Source organism: Cebus imitator, unplaced genomic scaffold (assembly GCF_001604975.1).
Source record: "Cebus imitator isolate Cc_AM_T3 unplaced genomic scaffold, Cebus_imitator-1.0 Scaffold10, whole genome shotgun sequence".
NCBI lineage: Eukaryota > Metazoa > Chordata > Mammalia > Primates > Cebidae > Cebus > Cebus imitator.
In genome coordinates, this window is record NW_016107325.1 from 9,591,464 (window position 1) to 9,613,710 (window position 22,247).

At 35.7% G+C, this 22,247-nt stretch overlaps 1 protein-coding gene across 3 annotated transcripts in view; it reads left to right on the forward strand.

The window, feature by feature from the left end:
- LOC108317622 (sodium channel protein type 2 subunit alpha) overlaps nt 1–22,247 on the forward strand; it is a 153,098-nt gene that overhangs the window by 63,339 nt on the left and 67,512 nt on the right. For 2 of the 3 annotated variants that reach the window (XM_017548248.2, XM_017548255.2), the window contains exons 4-13: nt 1,865–1,954; nt 2,682–2,810; nt 3,367–3,458; nt 4,338–4,610; nt 6,549–6,612; nt 8,145–8,286; nt 8,427–8,633; nt 10,007–10,294; nt 17,458–17,802; nt 21,169–21,301. In XM_017548248.2, the coding sequence (XP_017403737.1) occupies nt 1,865–1,954; nt 2,682–2,810; nt 3,367–3,458; nt 4,338–4,610; nt 6,549–6,612; nt 8,145–8,286; nt 8,427–8,633; nt 10,007–10,294; nt 17,458–17,802; nt 21,169–21,301 (1,763 nt within the window). Of the gene's footprint in view, nt 1–1,864; nt 1,955–2,681; nt 2,811–3,180; nt 3,273–3,366; nt 3,459–4,337; nt 4,611–6,548; nt 6,613–8,144; nt 8,287–8,426; nt 8,634–10,006; nt 10,295–17,457; nt 17,803–21,168; nt 21,302–22,247 lie in introns of all 3 variants that reach the window. The other variant, XM_037745754.1, reaches the window with a different exon arrangement.

The window sequence follows — 22,247 nt, forward strand, 5'->3', positions numbered from 1 at the left end:
GACGATTGCTGAAGTCTTCTGGAAGCGGGGAGGTGTCCAGAATACAGGTGGAGGATTGGAAACTTCCCCAGTATAACAGGAAGGAGGAAAGGATTGGTCTCAATGTAGAGAAGTTTGTTGATTTCGGGGTGGGAAGTGGAGGCAGGGCATTGTGATACTGTCTCTTCTCTGTAAAGTAGAAAAGATTATCAGATTGAAATGGAGAAGGAAGAAAGAAGAGGGTTTGAAGTTGGAGGAAAGTGGAAAATATTTGAGATTTTCTTTGCTGAGAGTCAGAGATGGAGCCAAGTGGGAAAATACAGGACAGTGTTGAGGACCACTGAGGTTTGTGACCATAAATTTAGAATAGTGCCCTATTGGGGAAATAACACCCCGTGTTATTTTAAATTTATTTAAATTTAAATATTTTCCCCAATAGGGCCCAGCAGACCAACAGGCATGGGGGATACTCTAGTTTTATATACCAATAGCAAGTCGTTTTTAATTTAATTTAATCTTTGGTTTGTTTTAGCAATAAAGAAAAATGAAGTGTTTCTTCTTTGAAACGGTATTTCGTGTGCAGGTGTCTCTAGATTATAGTGCCCTCATGTGGCTGATGTACATCATTTACTTCAGAGTGTTTTCACGTGGATGAAAAAACTGTATTAAGCATGGGCCTTACAAAACTGCTACCAAAAATAAAAATAATATATATTATTATTTTGACTAAAACCAGTACTAGGTGCAAATGAACTTCCTTTCTAGACCAACACAACATTGTCCAGTTGTAATAGTGTTGATATTTTGTTATGTGTAAGTAATGTGATGATTTATGGTTAAAACATTAGGAGTGAGAAAAAAATAAGAAAAGCACATATTTCCTTTCTGGGATTTTTATAATTGTGTCCAAATTCACGTTGATAAACAGTGCTGCTTTACTTAATTGCAACTAAATCTTTATTTTGCTTTTTATTAAATATGAAAGTAACTACAGTTATCTGAGTACCGAATATTTTCTTAAATAGTTGTTTTTGTTTTTGTCTTTTGCTGCTTTTTAATGTGAAGGAAAGGGAAGGGAAGGGCTTTGGCTGTACCTGCAAAGGCAAAGTGGAATGGGGTGAAACCAACTCAATATTTGTAATAAACTGTGTTCTTTATGATTCGGGAAGCAATTTATTGAACATCTATTATGCACTAGGACCATTAAGTTGCAGGAGATTTACATAGTTTAACGAATTTGATCTTCATAGCAATCTTGTGAAATGATTCCTTTTTCTTACTTTTATAACCAAGTCAATTGAGATTCAGGGAACTTAATAAGTAATCTTGCCTTAGTTACAAACCCCAGAAATGCTGGTGTTAACACCTGCCATCTTCTCTCGTAATTCAGAATTTTATGAGCAATTGCAGTAGATTATATATTCCATTTAAAAAGGACCTTATTAGAAGACATTCTACCAGTGTAACTTTTAGGATGATGTTATAATACATTTAATTAACTACTTTAATTCTCTTGTTGAATTTTTGCCAGGGTTTACATGCATGCTGAATTTGCTGTTTTATTGTTCAGTTGAGTTTGTCTTTAAGAAATTTTAAATTGATAAATTATTTACGAGTGAACTAATTTCTTTGCATTTAATCTTTTTAATTACTAAAGGTACCGAAATAGCCTCAAAATAGTTGATGGCTTGGCCTGAAGGCATGATCTAAAGATGAGGTTGTTGAGTTTAAGAAACAGATAAAAAAAAAAAAGTAAATGATAAAATAATAAGCAACAAACTAAGTAAGCACTAAAGTTTTAAACTTGTGGTGGTGAAGGCATGATAATGTGTGAAAGTAAGATTTTTTCCATTGAACTTTGTCTTCCTTGACGATATTCTTCTACTTTATTCAATATGCTCATTATGTGCACTATTCTTACCAACTGTGTATTTATGACCATGAGTAACCCTCCAGACTGGACAAAGAATGTGGAGTAAGTAGAAATATTTTTTCAATATTGACACCCCTTTATGTTTCATATTGTGATTTTAACATCTTGAGACCTCCTCAACTTCTTTAACAAATCATACCAGCTACTATTAAGCAGACACTGATTCAAGTTCATTTCACTCACTAAATGTCCTCTAGGACAAAGCTTGCAGTGGGCTCACTCAGTTGCTCAAATTACTGCACTAGTTTGACTGCCATTATCTGCAGCCCTTTATCTTCTTTGTGAGCCTTACACTTTTTTGAATATCACCAGTGATTTACTATTATCTACTGATAAAAATTGTGCCTAGTTTTTATGTTCCTTTTTCAATGACCATCACAGTTCTGTGTGATACTAGTACACATTTCATGGCCTTTAATGGCACACATTTTATAAAATACAAATGCTTCACTCATTTTTGGATTCATACTTATTTGGTCAAATCAGACTGAACCCCAGGGTATTTCAGATTATGTCTTCATATAGAATCACATTATTTGGATCATTTAAATTAATTAATGTGGAAAATGCAATATTTAGTTATTTACAGTCAGTGAGAATGTCTTTTGGAATTTAATGTTTCTTTTTTGCCTTAAGCCTACCTAAACTCCATATCATAGGGAGAACATGGAAGTATCTAATTTTTGTTTGTTCTTTAAGTCATCTTTAAGATACGTACATGTAAATTAACCACTAGATTTTTAATGTGAGCTTGACTATTTTCTCTCAGGTATACCTTCACAGGAATTTATACTTTTGAATCACTTATTAAAATACTTGCAAGGGGCTTTTGTTTAGAAGACTTCACATTTCTACGGGATCCATGGAACTGGTTGGATTTCACAGTCATTACTTTTGCGTAAGTATCTTAATACATTTTTTATGTCCGAAAAAGTAAATCATTGGTGGGATTCTATACTGTATTTTCCTTGGTGGTCTGCCTTGACAGATCAAGCATTTTTCTTAGTAATCACATTTTTCTTCCAATCAAATTATTCAGTTTGGAGAATTAGGAACTATCACAGTAAATTACATGGCTTTGGTTTCAAGTAGCACTGTAAAGTAATAAAGTTTCTCAAATAACAGAGATTATGATTGATGACAATGCCATTTTCCTCTTAATTGGGAAATCTGATGGCGACACTCATGAAATTTAAAAGGTCTTGATGAAAGACCAACATAGACATAGATTTCCCTAAATTCTGAATAACTCTGATTTAATTCTACAGGTATGTAACAGAATTTGTAAACCTAGGCAATGTTTCAGCTCTTCGAACTTTCAGAGTCTTGAGAGCTTTGAAAACTATTTCTGTAATTCCAGGTAAGAAGAAAATGGTATAAGGTGGTAGGCCCCTTATATCTCCAACTTTTCTTGTGTTCTGTCATTGTGTTTGTGTGTGAACCCCCTATTACAGATATGTGACAGAGTTTGTGGACCTGGGCAATGTCTCAGCGTTGAGAACATTCAGAGTTCTCCGAGCATTGAAAACAATTTCAGTCATTCCAGGTGAGAGCTAGGTTAAACACCGAGGCTGACTTTAGCTCCAGTGGTGCTACAATCACAGCTTTTGTGCAGAAGCCTTGTTGCTTGTTGCATATTGCAAATAAATATGTAAAAAAGCAAGAATTGGTACATCATTTTTTGGATGCATTTGATTCTTTGCTTTTTACTCGTTGCTTTCTTTAAAACTATTCTAAATCAGCCTTTGAGTTTAACAAGAGTTGCATGAGGCATTTGCAGTAACAGGCTACATGGTTTGCATCCTACAACATCAAGCTTTCCGCATAGATGCCAAACTGTGAGACATTCAGATTGATGCAAATTTGGCAATTTAGACCTAAAACTGGCAATCTTTTAAGCTGCAGATAAATGAAAGAGCAAGGGATAGCATGAGTGCTGCATGGGGCTCAGTTTTCAGATGTCTTCCTTTTTTAACCCATACTCAAGCTTGCAGAATTCACAAATACATAACTTCATAATTCATTGACTTCAAGATTTCTTACTATTTTATTCATATAGACTTTTCTAAAACCAATAAGGGCTTAGGAAGTAAGACATCTGCAAATAAAAGCAAAATATTTACACAAGGTTGATGTTTAAGCATGAATAACAAAATCATTTCTTTTGCTCTGAGGAGTGTTTGGAAATACACATTTGGTTCATTTCCATTTACAGTTTTCTAATGAACATACAAGTTCTGCTTTCATCCATTTTCACCAGCTAGCAGGCTTTTCATGAAAATGTTATTCAATCACAAACATTAAACTAATATTGTTGGCATTCTGCATGACATTTTTATTTTCCAGGACAAGCTCATGATATTTTTGCCGGTAAAATAGCTGCTGAGTAGTATATTTAAATTCCTCCTTCTGATTCTATTTGTAGGCCTGAAGACCATTGTGGGGGCCCTGATCCAGTCAGTAAAGAAGCTTTCTGATGTCATGATCTTGACTGTGTTCTGTCTAAGCGTGTTTGCGCTAATAGGATTACAGTTGTTCATGGGCAACCTACGAAATAAATGTTTGCAATGGCCTCCAGATAATTCTTCCTTTGAAATAAATATCACTACCTTCTTTAACAACTCATTGGATGGGAATGGTACCACTTTCAATAGAACAGTGAGCATGTTTAACTGGGATGAATATATTGAGGATAAAAGTAAGAAATACTCTTTAAACCATTAAGTTGTTTAGTTCTCTAAATATTAAAAATTGTATATAATGGAAATTATCTCAATTTTCATGTGAACCAAATGACTTAGACTAATTTAAGATGATTTAATACATATAATAGAGATATCAAATGATGCCTTATTCCTTTTTACTTTTACTTGTTTTTTTTGAGACACTTTCACTCTTGTCACCCAGGCTAGAGTACAATGACATGATATCGGCTTACTGCAACCTCTGCTTCCTGGGTTCAAGTGATTCTCCTGCCTCAGCCTCTGAATAGCTGGGAATACAGGCCTCCCCACCCCACCACACCGGGTTAATTTTTGTATTTTTGGTAGAGATGGGTTTCACCACGTTGGCCAGGCTGGTCTCAAACTCCTGATCTCAGGTGATCTACCCACCTTGGCCTCCTAAACTGCTGGAATTACAGGTGTGAGCCACCGTTTCCAGCTCTCCTTTATTCTTTTCTGTCAATTGACGTAATAAAAGTTTTCAATTGAAAATGTGTTAATTGACCAGGTGCAGTGGCTCACGCCTATAATCCCAGCACTTTGGGAGGCTGAGGCGGGCAGATCACCTGAGGTCGGGAGTTCGAGATCAGCCTAACCAACATGGAGAAACCCCATCTCTATTAAAAATACAAAAAAAATTTAGCCGGGCATGGTGGCCTATAACCCCAGCTGCTTGGGAAGCTGAGGAAGGAGAATTGCCTAGGCAACAAGAACGAACCTCTGTCTCAAAAAAAAAAAAAAAAAAAAAAAAAAAAAAAAAAAAAAAAAAAAAAGAAAAAAAAAAAAATGTGTTGTTTTGTTTTATGCTTATGTTGCAAGTACTTTCATATTATGTCATATTAAAAAATGCGTATTTAGTAGGCATTAATCAGGTATTTTTTGTCATTTACTAAATAAATCCAGGGTATTCCACTGAAAAGTGTTCAGGATGCTGAGGGGAAATAACTTGGCCCTATTTGGTTGATGCAACATATGTATTGAGTATATATGATGCATCTGAAAATCATTTAATAAATGAAATAAAAATTTGTGTGATCCCAGAAGGTTAACTAATCCTGATTTAGCCATTCACTTACTCATATTCCAGTTAGTCCCTTTAGTGTCATCACTGTATTGTAGTTACCAGTTTAGTTTGATTACATTTAAGGCATGAATATCAGAATAAGCTTATGATGCCGTATTTTTCAGCATGATTTCTTAACATTGATCCCAGCCCCTCTGTCATTTTTATGTGTGTGTGTTTGTATGTGAATATAAAAATACATATGTTTGCAAGTTTTCTGAGATATCTTTGCAACTTACTGAAGTTATATGTCATACCTTAAAAATAAAAATTAGATATGCTTAGATAACATGTATCTCCAAAAACAAGTTTATTTTCTTTATTGAAAGGCAGAAATCAAGCAAAAATTTTAAACAAAATACTTATTTAGAGCATCACAAGAGAGAATAAATACCCAAGTTCACTTCTCACAGGAAATTAATTTAAAATTTGCAGGAAAAATGTCTGAATCTATTTTGAGCCTGGGGAAAAAAGTACATGGAAGGTAAAATTTTATTAGCATGACAACACCTAGAAACAACAAGGCTTTCTTCTTTCGTTTTGTGCCCAGCAATGAGCACAAGCAATTTGACTTATATTTGCCATAAATGTTGATATAAGAATGTTATCATAGTAATTCCTTCTGAATATTTTTCTTTTTAACATATATTTTCTAATCATTTGTGCAATCAGAAATGTTATGCATTGATATTTGTTTAATATTATGAAAAATCTCTTTAGCCAAATATATTTATCAGTTTATCCATCTCATTATGATTGAAAATATTTGTAACCTTTTCTACCTAAACAGGATGGTTGAAATGTTTTACAGGCTTTTAATGATTCTTTCTCTTCATTTCTTTTTAAATAGGTCACTTTTATTTTTTAGAAGGGCAAAATGATGCTCTGCTTTGTGGCAACAGCTCAGATGCAGGGTAAGTGGTGCTTCCTATTGAGTTTCAGTCCACACTGCTCCATCAATGTCAATAACTTGCCACCCCCCACTCATCCAGTCCCGCTCACTCCTCACTGAAAACCCTCCATAAATTCTACTTCACGGCAACTCTCAGAATAGCCAGGATAAAGTGTAGATTCTCACCTCCTTTACACTTCACAATACACTCTTTTGCAGCAATTATTTTTCTATACTAGGTCACATGTAATCTAATTTAGTTCAATGAAAAATAGAGAATAAAGCAGTATACCTATAATATGCATCTGAAGCTTAATAGAATTCTTAAGCACACACTTTTATAAATGTGATATTTTATATATAATACTATGATCTCCAGAGCTTAAAATGTAAGATCTCTGAAGATAGTGTTAGTATCTGAGACATGAGGAGTATTTAGTATATTTTGGCGAAGTGGTTAAAAGCATAAACTGGAGAGCCTGCATAGATTCAAACTTTGACTCCATCATATAATCTCACTTCCACTTGCCTTCATTTGCTCATATGACAAATGGGTGTAATAATAGGGGTTTTGTGATAATGAAGTGGATTAATAAATATAGCCATTTAGATCACTCAGTAGTGCCTGTAAATATTATTGTTGAAATTATGCAAACATTTGTTATTAAAAAATACGGAGCTGAAGCCTGGGAAAATTTAAAGAAACAGTTAATTTCTCTATTAAGCAAGATTTTAGAGCCACACACAGAAGTCTAATGCATTTTCTTTGGACGATGATACTGTAAACATTAGTATCCAGTAAGAAAATTCCCAGTGACAATAGGCTCTGCATTTGGCTCCTATGATCAGCACTATGCTGCCTTTATCTTCAGATTCCAGTGATAAGTAAATCACACAGATTTTATTTCCTTGTGTGTACTGTAATAAATGCTTTACATACAGTATCTTCTTCAATGCTTCAAATTCTTGAGATGGTTTCTCTTATTAGCCCATTCTCACATGCAAGGTGCCTGAATATTAGCAAGTTAAGAAATTTGCCAAGATCATTCAGCTCAGAAGTGTCAGGCAAGACGTTGAAGCCAGGTCTGCTTGATCTTCAGGGTTCTACTACGGCATTTTTACCACACAGTGCCATTCACTCCCTTCAGCATGCTCCATCTATCCTTTTTTCACTTCTTTGCCCTGTTCTCACACTCACACACATTTCTACCCCAAGACATCTTCAGCGAAAATCAACTTTTTCCTTGCAGACATTTTTATCTGTCCTTAAGTCCCAGAAGATATTAATCATGATATGTTTGCTTTTATATGGAGACACGATAAATATAATAATGACAATTATCAATCACAGAGGAATCTATAAAGTAGACCTAATAGATTCTGTTATTACATAAATCAGTCCACAAGTGCTGAATTAAATACTAGGTCAGGTGAGAGAAATCAGCCTTTTTCTAGTGCCCATATAAAATAGACATTGGCATCTATTAAAACAGAAAAACTAAGTAGCAGACTTGCAGTTATTGACTTCCTCTCTTTCCTCTAAACTAATTACAGCCAGTGTCCTGAAGGATACATCTGTGTGAAGGCTGGTAGAAACCCCAACTATGGCTACACGAGCTTTGACACCTTTAGTTGGGCCTTTTTGTCCTTATTTCGTCTCATGACTCAAGACTTCTGGGAAAACCTTTATCAGCTGGTGAGAACAGATAAAATGATTTTTCTGAGAATCATAAAACACTGAGCTCAAGAGAATTGCTATAGAATACTTTATTACTTAGAGTGTGAGCTTGTAACATCCTATATACAATTTATTAAAATCTCTCTTTCATTTTGCAGACTCTACGTGCTGCTGGGAAAACATACATGATATTTTTTGTGCTGGTCATTTTCTTGGGCTCATTCTACTTAATAAATCTGATCCTGGCTGTGGTGGCCATGGCCTATGAGGAGCAGAATCAGGCCACCTTGGAAGAAGCTGAACAGAAGGAAGCTGAATTTCAGCAGATGCTTGAACAGTTGAAAAAGCAACAAGAAGAAGCCCAGGTATAGTGAACAAGCATACAGTTCTTTGTTTTTCTTTATCTGAATTCTTTGACCTAAATTTTGAGGTCAGTGGCAGGGCAGTGGACATTAGAAATGGGTCGTATGTGTTTGGTAAGTGCTAGGTGCCTGTTTGGGTATTAAGAAGTTATTACTTTATTGCAGTGATCTCTGTCAATTATAATGGCATCAAAACATGGGAAATTATAATTGCTTTACTGACATTTTTTCTCCCTTGTGGCTTCTTGAGGAAATTAACTATTAACAAATGCCTCAGTTATTCAAATTTACAGAGTAGATAAACCTACGTATCCTCAACTAAAGTATTTCCTTATGGGAAGAGGAATTCACTTACATTTGCTTCTTCATTGCAGTATCACCAGAGGTGGCAAGGGTCAGAAAACCAGAATCAAACTGAGAACATTATTTCACTGAGTCTGGAAAGGCAAAGGCTTATTCAGTATTTGTTTTCTTTTTTTTTTTATAAAGTGTACAAATGCAAGTGTGTGGGTTACTTCAATAAAACACTGGTGTATAGCATATTATAACATTAGCAATCTCTGCCTCCTACTCTATAAAACCTTTAATTTGGACTTGACGAGTCTTCAACATAAGGCAAGAATTGCTCTAATTATATTTGCTTGATTTAATGGCATTAACTACCACAATTCCCTATTTTTGTCTTTTCTTGTATGTTGAATACAATTCCCTGTCATCTCTGAGTATTCCTAAATATGTAATAAAACTCAAAGTATATTGATGTAATAACAACAATATTAAACATTGTTTTTCTGCCAAAACTACTGTTATACTTTTTACAAATTCATGCAGATGCCATGATCTGGGATTCTCTCATAAAAAACCTGTATTATGTCTTTGTTGTGCATTCCTTAGTGAAATACTCAATTGAAATAATGGAAAAAAATGTCAATGAAATAAAACACGTGTCTGAATTACATTTAATAATTCAGACTAGCACTAAATTTCTTTACTGTGTGAAAATGGAAGCAAAGGAAAATGTATATCAGATTTAAATAGGAAGCCTTTAATTCCTAAATCATTTCCTTCTTAAAATATTGTTTAAATTATAGAAAAAAGCTATTATGGCTTTTGAGTGTCTTACTCATATTATTAGGTAATTAGGCATCATAGTGTGAGGACAGAAGTTTCTCATCAAAGCCGCATGGATCATCTTCCATATGACTACTCATTTTATTCTTTGATTGGTCTAGTAACAATGTACTGTTTTCTAAAATATTGAACAAAATGGAGAATTATTTCTTGAGATTATCTTCATGATATTGCAGCTAAGTTAGCAGTAACATGATAATATTTTTTTTAAGTTTATATGCAACTTCCACTTTGCATCTTTCTAGGCAGCAGCTGCGGCTGCATCTGCTGAATCAAGAGACTTCAGTGGTGCTGGTGGGATAGGCGTTTTCTCAGAGAGTTCTTCAGTAGCATCTAAGCTGAGCTCCAAAAGTGAAAAGGAACTGAAAAACAGAAGAAAGAAAAAGAAACAGAAAGAACAGTCTGGAGAAGAAGAGAAAAATGACAGAGTCCGAAAATCAGAATCTGAAGACAGCATAAGAAAAAAAGGTTTCCGTTTTTCCTTGGAAGGAAGTAGACTGACATATGAAAAGAGGTTTTCTTCTCCACACCAGGTAAAAATATTAGATTACATGAATTGTGTTGTCGTAAAATATTTTTAAAGAATATGCCAGAATTTGATGGAGAGAAAACTGCCTTCCACCTGAATGGCGCAATACTTTCAGAGTAGTGATGATTATCTAGTGTTTTGGCCATCACTTCAGAGAACTTGTGAATTTTACAACTTTTTGGAACCCCAGAAAGAAAATTTTAGATCCCTCTGGGTTTGGAAATATTTGTGGTTTTGAGTTTTTCTTAAAGACTCAAAGATCTTGGATAAATTTTCCACAGGAGGAATTATCAGCAGATGGTTCCCATCTCCTCTTAACTATGTGCATGGAGCCAGTGAAATGTGGGTTTTCTGAGTGACAAATTCCCAGAAGTGGTCCAGAGACTTTCAGGCCATCTGCAAGGTTGTTCCCTTCAGGTGCAAACATCACAGGCAAAGTGCATTCTTCATGCCCTTGTTTCAAATGGGACTGAAACAAAGTATCTCTAAAAGTAGCCAAACTCTCAGACAGGCAGGTACTGAGGAAGATTTACGACATGAAATAAATAGCAGTGTTTAGTTGTACTTGATTATCAGTATTTCATGTTAAACATGGGACCTGCATTCAAAGACAACTGTGATTTATAAATTGCAAAAAAATATTCACTGGATGCCTCTGCCTTTTGTACCCGTACAAGTTGTTGACATTTTAAAATTTAGGATCCTAATTGTCTTCGAAATTACCAAGATGATTCCCAGAAATACACAGTATCTGAGAAGACAGTTTCACCAGGAGTGAAATCTTATTATCTATACAATAACAATAACAATTACAACATTGATAATGGCCAATATTTATACATTGTGTTGTTATTTGTGACTTTAATTCATTTAAACCTTTCACTATAACCCTAGGTAAGTTCTAATTTAATTAATATGCCCAATTTTTATATGTGAGGAGAATCAGGGGCTGTATTCTTTTTTGAGTACCTATTATATGCTTAGCATTCTTTTTACACTTTCATAATTAATGCTAACAGTTTTGTGGAATAGTATTATTTTCATTATGGTTTTGGATCAGTAAAGTTAAATAATTGCACAATGTCATATAGTTATTTAGAGCTGAGTTGGTATTCAAAGTTTGCCTGGTACTAAAAACCTTAAAATTTCCACTTTGTCAAGCTGCCTATGAAGAATACCTTTAGAAGCTGATGAGAAAATTTACAATATGACTTTATTTAAAAGACACAATAGCATTATACTTTCTCTTTCACCTTTTTATAGTATAGACAAGCTCACATAAGCTTATATGTGAGATATATATATATATATATATATATATATATATATATATATAAATTTTTGTAGGTCAGCCGTAATCATTCCAAATCCAAATACCATCATAAGATAGGATAAATTGGGGATGAACTCAAATTTAAAATAGGAGCTTTAAACTAAATATCAAAATTTACTTGTTGTCTTCATTTTGTTGTCACAGTCATGATGATTCCATTCATAGAAACATTAATCAATAAATGGGAATCCTTAAAAGCCAAATCCTCTGTTTACAGCATTAGTCATTCCGAAAAGGAAGAAAAGAAGAAAAAGAAAGGGAGGGAGAGAGAGAGATTGAGGTGGGAAAAAAGGGAGCAAAGGAGATTGGAAGGTAGAGTATTTTTGCCTACATTTTTACCTAAGTTTGTTTAAATTTTTGTTTCCCAGCTAGTTGGGCATTATAAGTGATCACTGACTTAGAAGACATGGCATGGCTGTCTCAAATTGATACTTGTTTCTTAAGTGGTCTCTATATAAAAATAGATTTAAAGACTTTATTTTGCTTAATAAAGAAATATTCAAACAAGTGTCTAAGAGATTGGAGAGAGAAAGAGAAAAAGACATAGGGAATGGGAGAGAAAGACAAAGAGAGGGGGAAGAGGAGAAAAGGAAGAAAGGAGGAGAGACAGAAAACCCTGAAATCACACCAACCCACACTGCAGGCCCTGAAAGTAATACTGAAAATAGCAAATCAGACAGAAGTACTTAACCTTGGTACAGTAATAGAGGGCCCATCACATTTGTTAGATTTTCAAGAGTTCAAGACCCCAAAGTATTAGGAATTATTGTTTTGTGATGACATGAGAGTGTTGGTAACCATCTCTGTGTTTGTGTTGAAAAACTATACAATGTAAGCCTTTACTGCAAGATTATAATTTCCTTAGTAGAGTAAGTGGAAATATGAAATGTTTATTAGACTCGGATTTGACTCGTTAGTGTGGTAGAGAGGGGAGAAGAAAGTCAAGTGTGTAATCTCTAATCACGTTTCAAGATAATCTGGATTTTTTTTGAAACCCTTATAAGACACAATTTACATTAGAACCTGATCCTGAAAAAAAAAAAGACACAATTAACCTTAAATTATTATTTTATAATTTATTTGTGACAAGCTAGGAGTTTTACTTTTTAAAGATTCATTTGGAATGGGTAATTTTTCTTACTGGCTGTCTTTTTTGTGTCTTACAGCATTTGATTACTATGCATTTATGTAATTAATGTCAGCAATAAAAGTTCATGCTAACAGATGGGACACGATCACTTCTCATATAGCTTCAACATGTAAACTATGTTTTTGTATGGCTTAATTCATCCATGCTCCTTGAGAAACACGCAATTTTATAACTTACTTTCTTTCAACCCTTTTATGGCTCCAGTTGAATGGGGTTCTAGCAGTTAAAATATAAACTCTTGCTGAAAGAGACACATTCTTTACTGCCAAGCATGTATTGTTTGCCTTTCTTTTTCAGTTAATGATGAGCAATAGGTCACACATCCTTTTAACTGTTATGTCCTCATAGCTAATTTAAAGTTCCTTGTGAGAAGAGAGAAAGGAGACATGAAAGAAGATGGATAGTCTAAGGCTTCAAAAATACCTGCTTGTATGGAAAACAATAAAAGAATGAATCTTACTATTATAGTTAATAGGATAAAAAAGCATGGAAACAACCAAAGGAGAGGTGACTTCTGTTGTGGGAGCAGTAACTCTTCTTAGAAGTGCTTCTTACTGTAAATAGTGAATAGAATCACATAAGATAGTGTTTAATGTTTAAAGACATATAATAGACACTAACAGATACTATTGAGAAAAAGTAATTCTTTTGCTGGAAAGAAAATAAAAAGCATCCATATTGGTCAGTGTATCACCCTGCTGATAAAGACATACCTGAGACTAGGGAATTTACCAAAAAAAGAGATTCAGTTCCACATGGCTGGGGAGGCCTCACGATCATGGCAGAAGGCAAGGAGGAGCAAGTCACATTTTATGTGGATGTGGCAGACAAAGACAGAGTGAAAGCAAGCAGAAGAGGTTTTTCCCCATAAAACCATCAGATCTCGTGAGACTCATCCACTACCATAACAGTATGGGGGAAACTACTGCCATGATTTAACTATCTCCCACCAGTTCCCTTCCACAACAATGGGAATTATGGGAGATATAACTCAATATGAGATCTGGGTGGGGACACAGCTAAACCATGTCATTCTGTCCCTCCCAAATCTCATGTCCTCACATTTCAAAAGCAATCATGCCTTCCCTGCAGTCCCCCAAAGTCTTAACTCATTTCAGGATTAATTCAAAAGTCCACAGTCCAAAGGCTCATTAGGGACAGGGCAAGTACCTTCTGCCTATGAATCTGAAAAGTCAAAAGCAAGATAGTTACTTCCTAGATACAATGGGGGTACAGGCATTAGTAAATACAGCCATTCCAAATGGGAGAAATTGGCCAAAGCAAAGGGGCTACAGGCTCCAAGAAAGTTCAAAATCCAGCAAGGCAGTCAAATCCTAAAGCTCCAAAATGATCTCCTTTGACTCCATGTCTCACAGCCAGGTTATGCTGATGCAAGAGGTGGGTTCCCATAGTCTTGGGCAGCTCCACCCCTGTGGCTTTGCAGGGTACAACCTCCTTCCTGGCTGCTTTCACGGGTTGGCTTTGAGTGTTTGTGGCTTTTCCAACTGCATAGTGCAAGCTGTTGGTGGATCTGTTATTATTCTGGAGTCTGGAGGATGGTGGCTCTCTTCTCACAACTCCATGAGACAGTGCCCCAGTAGGCACTCAGTGTGGGGGCTCCAACCTCATGTTTCTCTTCCTTAGCATCTTAGCAGAGGTTCTCTATGAGAGCCCTGCCCCTGCAGCAGACTTCTTGCTGTACCTCCAAGCATTCCATACATTTCCTCTGAAATCAAGGCAGAGGTTCCCAAATCCCAATTCTTGACTTCTATGCGCTGGCAGGTTCAAAATCATGTGGAAGCTGCCAATGCTTGAGGCTTGCACCCTGTGAAGCTATTGGCCTAGCTCTACATTTGCCCCTTTCAACCATGGCTGGAGTCACAGGGATACAGGGCACCAAGTCCTAGGCTGCACACAGCATGAGACCGGGTGCTCGGCCCATAGAACGACTTTTTCCTCTTAGGCCTCCAGGCCTGTGATGGGAGGGGCTACTGCAAAGGTCTCTGACATGCCCCATTGTCTTGAGGATTAACATTCATCTCCTCATTACTTATGCAAAATGGGAGACATTTTCCCCATTGTCTTGGGTATTAACATTCAGCTGCTCATTATTTATGCAAACTTCTGCAGCTGGCTTAAATTTCTTTTCAGAAAATGGGCTTTTCTTTTCTTTTGCATTGTCAGGCCGCAAATTTTCTGAACTTTTATGCCCTGCTTACCTTATGAAACTGAATGCCTTTAACAATGCCCAAGTCACCTCTTGAATGTCTGCTGCTTAGAAATTTCTTCCGCCACATACTCAAAATCATCTCTCCCAAGTTCAAAGCTCTGCAGATGTCTAGGACAGGGGCGAAATGCCACCAGTCTCTTTGCTAAAACATAACAAGAGCCACCTTTACTCCAGTTCCCAACAAGTTCCTCATCTCCATCTGAGACTACCTCAGCCTGGACCTTATTGTCCGTATTGGTATCAGATTTTTGGTCAAAGCTATTCAACAAGTCTCTGGGAAGTTCCAAACTTTCCCACATTTTCCTGTCTTTTTCTGAGGCCTCCAAACTGTTCCAACCTGTGTGTGTTACCCAGTTCCAAAGTCGCTTCCACATTTTGGGTTATCTTTTTAGCAGTGCCCCATTCCTGGTACCAATTTACTGTATTAGTCTGTTTTCATGCTGCTAATAAAGACATACCTGTGACTGGGCAATTTGCCAAAGAAAGAGGTTTAATTGGACTTACAGTTCTACATGGCTGGGGAAGCCTCACAATCATGGCAGAAGGCAAATCACATCTTACGTGGATGGAGGCAGGCAAAGTGAGAGTGAGAGCCAAGCAAAAGGGATTACTCCCCAATAAAACTGAGACTCATGAGACTTATTCACTACCACAAGAACAGTATGGAGGAAACTGCCTCCATGATTCAACTATTTCTCACCAGGTCCCTCCCCGAGCAATAAAACGATGGAAGATGGTAAATCAAGATAAGGTCTGGGTGGGGACACAGCCAAATCATATTACTTAGAAATAAATATAAAAACCTAGATATTAATAAGTATAAAATAATGGTGTTCATTGGTTTTAAACCTTTGGCAAGAAAAAGATCAAACCAATAATACTTAAATTATGAAATTAGTCTTATTTCCATCAATAATCACTTAAATCCAATGCAAGTAAAAAAGAGAATGCATTACATGATGTAAATACTGTCTGTGAGTAGCTTTACGCATGAGTGGACCCAGAAGCTCAAGACATGCTATCATGACCGTTGTCCTTTTCCATATCTGAATCCAGGTTTCTCCTACATGGTGGCAAGATGCCACTGCAGCTCCAAACTTACAGCCAATATTTTTAGCAGCCTCAAGTGAAAAATCACCATTTCCTCAACAGTTGTAAAAGACAGGGATATCTTTCAATTGATCAAGCAGGATTCCATGCCCATCTTTAAACTATGTGTAGAATACATTGATTGGCTAGGCTTAGGACATTGCCTGGGACATTAGGAGACCCTAACCTCAATTCCTGGATCTAGCAGGAATTGAGGTTAGGGTCCCCCAGGTTACCTGGTCTGAGAGTTGAGGAGCATTTCTCAAGGATAATCAGAGTACTGATCTTTTAAAAGCTTTAGGTGGTTGTGATCAGATTCTTTTTTTTTTTAATTGCATTTTAGGTTTTGGGGTACATGTGAAGAACATGCAAGATTGTTGCATAGGTACACACATGACAGTGTGATTTGCTGCCTTCCACCCCTTCACCTATATCTGGCATTTCTCCCCATGCTATCTCTCCCCAACTCCCCACCCCCTGCTGTCCCTCCCCTCTTTCCCTCTGACAGACCCCAGTGTGTGATGCTTCCTCCCTGTGTCCATGTGTTCTCATTGTTCAACACCCACCTATGAGTGAGAACATGCGGTGTTTGATTTTCTGTTCTTGTGTCAGTTTGCTGAGAATGATGGCTTCCAGGTTCATCCATGCCCCTACAAAGGACATGAACTCATCGTTTTTTATGGCTGCATATTAAGTTTTTGTAAATATTGCCCTCAGATTTCTTGAGACAGATGAAAGGGTGAAAATTGGGGAATAAATCATACTGTTATTTCAGCTTGATTTAATTTATTCATGAAGACCATCATAAAATATGCAAAGGGAAGTGGAGAAGCTGCCCCTTGTACTATAATTAAACGTCCCTACTAGCAAGATTAATTATATTTCCTCTATGGTAAGATTTGCATCAGGGTGTGGTCACTAGTGAATTCTTACTGGCTATATTTTTGACTTCAAAGGATCTAAAGTTAGGTTTGTGTTTAATTGTTTTCCATTGGATTGTTAACTGAAGTTAACTTCCAAAGAAGGGTCTATCAAAAGTATCAGTTGCAGATGCCAGTAACGGAACAAAACAATATTATGGGGACACTTCTGACTATGTTGGGGTAGGGGTAGAGTAGAAGAAAAGAGAGAAGATGAAAAATGGAGGAAGGAGAAAAAGGAAAAGTGAAATAGAAAAGGTGAACCTTGTAGAAATTGCCAAAATGCCACCAGCAGTCATTACAGGCGCCCTTGGTTCCACATGTCCAATGACTTATCCCTGAGTAAGTCAACCACTATGACACAATGAATCGATTCGTGTTTTTCAGAATGTCAGCTCTTAATTCTGTTCATCTGGTTTTTGTTTTTTTCTCTTGTTGTTTATAGTCCTTACTGAGCATCCGTGGCTCCCTTTTCTCTCCAAGACGCAACAGTAGGGCGAGCCTTTTCAGCTTCAGAGGTCGAACAAAAGATATTGGCTCTGAGAATGACTTTGCTGATGATGAGCACAGCACCTTCGAGGACAATGACAGTCGAAGAGACTCTCTGTTTGTGCCGCACAGACATGGGGAACGACGCCATAGCAATGTCAGCCAGGCCAGCCGCGCCTCCAGGGTGCTCCCCATCCTGCCCATGAATGGGAAGATGCATAGTGCTGTGGACTGCAACGGTGTGGTCTCCCTGGTTGGGGGTCCTTCTACCCTCACATCTGCTGGGCAGCTCCTGCCAGAGGTGAGGCCAATTAAAACTGCAGCTGATGGGAAGAGAGTTGTGGCTGGTGCAAGCAGGGGTGTTTTTCCATTTTCACATCTAAGAATTTTGTTGAGTTTGTTGTCCCAAGACTGGGAGTTTGTTCAATCAAGCTATTAACTTATCTTGTCAAATTGTTCTATTTAGACTTTTCTACAAAGTAATTAAAATCTAGGTTGGCTTTCAGAGAATATAATTAGAAGTATTCTTTCATCATTATTACTATAGTATGAAACTTGCCAAAAAGCAAAGCAACAATTTATCAAGCATAATGTATGATTCATATAATTAAACTAAATCCAAGGAAATTAATGCTCACAAATTAAATAAATACTTATCTTAAGGATTTTGTGATTGTTGTTCATTTAAAAGGAGGCTTGAATACTTCCACTTGCAGTAGATACTATTACTAAATAGATTTAAATCCCATAGTGCAGCATTGCCTCTCTTAGCAGGTCAGAGTGTTGTAACCTTTTTAGCATCCACTCTAATGATCTCAGCCATTGTAAATTTGTATAGTGAAGAAGCCACTCAAAAAGTACCTGGTACAGAATCATGGGTTGTCATTTTTAGAGCAGATTTCAATTTTTATATTACTGTCATAAATTCTTATTGTAAACAAAGTGGTCCAAAATCAATCATATGGAAAAGAGTTTCAACTACATACTAGAAACTTATAAAACTATATTGTTGAAATTACTTCATAAACCATAAGATGCTTTTAATGTTGGTATTAAATAAAACTTCATTAGCTAGAAAAAAAATATTTTGGCAATGTCACTTGATTGTATTTTATAGCAAATTAAAATGTCTTCTTGTGTATTTTTTACATAGCTCCGTTTATTATAATTGGACAAGCTCTTTGAGCCACATCAAAATGATATGGAGTTAGTTTTCAGTCACCTAATGGAAGAGCTTCTTATCTTGAATTATAAAATAGACATTATCTTCTTCACATTTTTTGCATGGCCTCTCCCCACCTCTTTCTACTAGAGAAGTGTCCAGGTATCCTGTAGTCAGGTTGAATCATGAGAAAAGTAGAACTTCTTAGTGGAGAAACCAGAAGAATAAAGAGAGAAAATAGCAACTCTTCTTAAAAAATGATCATAGCTAACCATGTACTGGACACTGGCCAGAACATTTTACATGTGTTAATTCATTTAACCCTCACAACAACCCTTTTTGATAGTTACTAATATTATCCCAATTTTACAGAGGAGGAAACTGAGGCCTGTGCATGGTGGAGCTAAGATTTGACCCCAGGTATGCTAGTTACTGAACCTACATCCTATCAATGCTGAAATATTACCTCCCATTGAGTTATTTTTAATTGCTTCAAATTGAAAAGAAGAGATGGTTAAGGAAACAAACACTTAAACACTTTCATTTTAACCAATTTTTCTCAAAATATGCTTCACCTTCATACTACTTATATCAGAATCTCATGAGATTCTTCTTAATATTAGAGATTCCTATGCCTACCCAGACCAAAACACTAATGAGAACAAGGTCTGGGATCTTTCTCTTTAACAAGCATCCCACATAATTATTATATATAATAAAGTATGTTTATCACTGATCTTGATAAATATTAACTGAGTAAACAAAAACAAATCTATAATTACCATGCATAAATACAGAGAGAATGTCAGTCTGTCAGAAATTATTAGCATTTATCAATAATTATCATAAATCTCCCTTCCTATCATAGAGGATGGGACAAATCTCTGAAGGCAAAGTTGGGCCCGCTTGAAGCAGATCTTCGTGTGATCCCTTTATTTCCTATTTCCTCAACTTCATTCTTCAATCTTACAATTTTAGGTGCTTTGAGGCAGGGCACTGTACTACTGCAAAGTTGAGCTCAAGGTGTAGACAAATGAAGTAGGCTTTTGGAGGATGTAGAGAGGAAATGACAATAGAAAATAAATAGCTATGGGCAAATGACATCCTCAAAAGCACCTAAGTCCCTGTACTTCACACATAAATCCAATCGAGGCAATTTAACTTAAGAATTTTCTTAGTAATGGTGTTAGAAGTTTTGCAATCTATTTGAAAATTAGACAAATCTAGGGTTGTACATGTGCTTCTGTATAGAACAGAAGGGATCAGATAATCCTCAGGTGACCCTATTTTTTTTTTCTTCTTAAACCTTTGCATCTTTCTGATAAACTGAAATATTTTAAATTCTGAGAGGCACCATTTTGATTAAAATAGTTTTATTTTTAGAGATAGGTTATTTCTTTTCTCATTAATCTTACTTCTTTTTATCTTAAAATTAATTTTAGAATGACATGTATGAATGTTTATTACCATTAGTGACAATTATATCCATTGAGCAGAAATTTTGGTTTTGAATATGTATGCATTAGAATAATTCAGGTTACAAAAGATCAAATACTGCTAATTGTTCACATCATAATAGAATATGACCAAAATAAATAATATTTTGATCATATTATTATATTTAGATCATATTGTTCTTTTAGAAATAAAGTCCTCAAACAAATAAAAGTTTTAAATTTATTATTGACACTCAGACCTGCATTTGAAATTCTTTAGCTTTACCCTTTTTTCCTGAGATGATTAACATCATTGTTTGATCTCCTGAAGTAGAAATAAATTTTTGCCCGTGTTGAAATCCTGATGAGTTTATTTTGGAAGAGGAGATTATCAGATCATTGTATCAATACTAAAAATCATAGTCCCTCACATTGGTATTGTCTCCTTACATTAGAGTTTCAATGCCAAGGGTGGATTGTTTTGTGGATAAAGTTGTTTTTTAAATATAAGACAAAGTTATAGATTAATTCTAAAATACAGTGTTATGATTAGGGATGTTGGGAAATGTTACCTGTCTCTAATAAATGAGAAAGCATTTTACAACGGGAATTCACATTTTAGGGGAACTATTACTGATGCATATGAAGAAAACTTTCCAACATCTTTGTTTGTATATTAAACTATATGAATATGTGTCTATAAAGATCTAAAAACTCAACTTGAGTGAAAATTAGGAAACAATATGTTTCTGTCTGAAGTCCTAAGTAGGATTGGCTGAAATGCTAACAGACTATCTATCCAGCAGTAGGCCTGGTCTCTCCAGTCCAAAGCCCTGGGATGGAGGAATAGGAAAGCTGATCTTGGCAAACCCAAGGCTTCCCAAAAGCTGAGAATCTGATGGACTTTCAAACATTCCCTGAGAATTATAATTCCAACAATATCTTAGTGAGCTTTTTACATCTGAGAAAGCATGGTGTACTTTTAGTTAAGTAACACCGGATATAGGAATGCTTTGGGCTTTGCTGCCTTCAAAAATAGTGATTATTTCATCTGAAATTCTATTTTTAGGGCACAACTACGGAAACAGAAATAAGAAAGAGACGGTCCAGTTCTTATCATGTTTCCATGGATTTGTTGGAAGATCCTACATCAAGACAAAGAGCAATGAGTATAGCCAGTATTTTGACCAACACCATGGAAGGTATGTCAAAAGTCTTGCATCATAGTTACTTGGTGCTTTGGTAAGAATGAAAAAACACTTCATAAATCCCAATAAAATACTTTCTGACTTTGATACTGTATCATCATTATACATTTTACTAAGTAAAAGTAAAATCTGTGCACAACACATGGATTCTAATATGTTCCATAGAATTTTTTTATATTTATTCTGCAGAAAGCTGCTGTAAATTTAAGGTATATTTTGAACACCACTTTCATACATTAAATTCTAAACATTGAAACTTGTTGTGTGCATGACGTTGAAAAGAATGTAAAGATAAGTGCTTATCCTTATGACGACGCTAACCTGTTTGGATTGTATTAACTGCTTGAGACACAAGTTATACAATTCTATGACTTAACCAGAAATATAAATTAAAAATGTGAATTAAGGTTTAATATTAATCTTCTTGAAGCAAAGTGTTTAAAATTTTATAGTTCTACTTTTGCCTTTCTCTGACCAGCTTCTTACAGTTTACCAGCTTTCTCTTTAGTTGAAGATTTTATGTAAATAGTTAACATAATGTTTAGAAGTCTGGATCTCAGAATGCCAAAATAAAGACTTTGGGGACAGCTTAATCTGTGATCAATTTCCGGCTCTGCCATGTGTTAAGTGTGCTAATTTATGACTCTGGATTTCAGTCTCCTCATCAATAAAATGTGGATGATAATGTTTAGGCATAAAGTTGTTGAATGGATTAAATAAGCCTTCTTAGATAAAACACTGATGTACTTGGCATGCCGAAGATAGTTAATAAATATAATAATTATTCGTTGTTTCGTTGTTATTTTTGTTAATTCACATGTTTTTGTCTTTCCATACTGTAAGAGAATTCAAACAACTATGAACTTCAACTACTTGGAAAATATTTTCATGTAAAATGTATTCTATCCCCCTTCCTTGCCCTTCTATTTCTTTCTCTTCC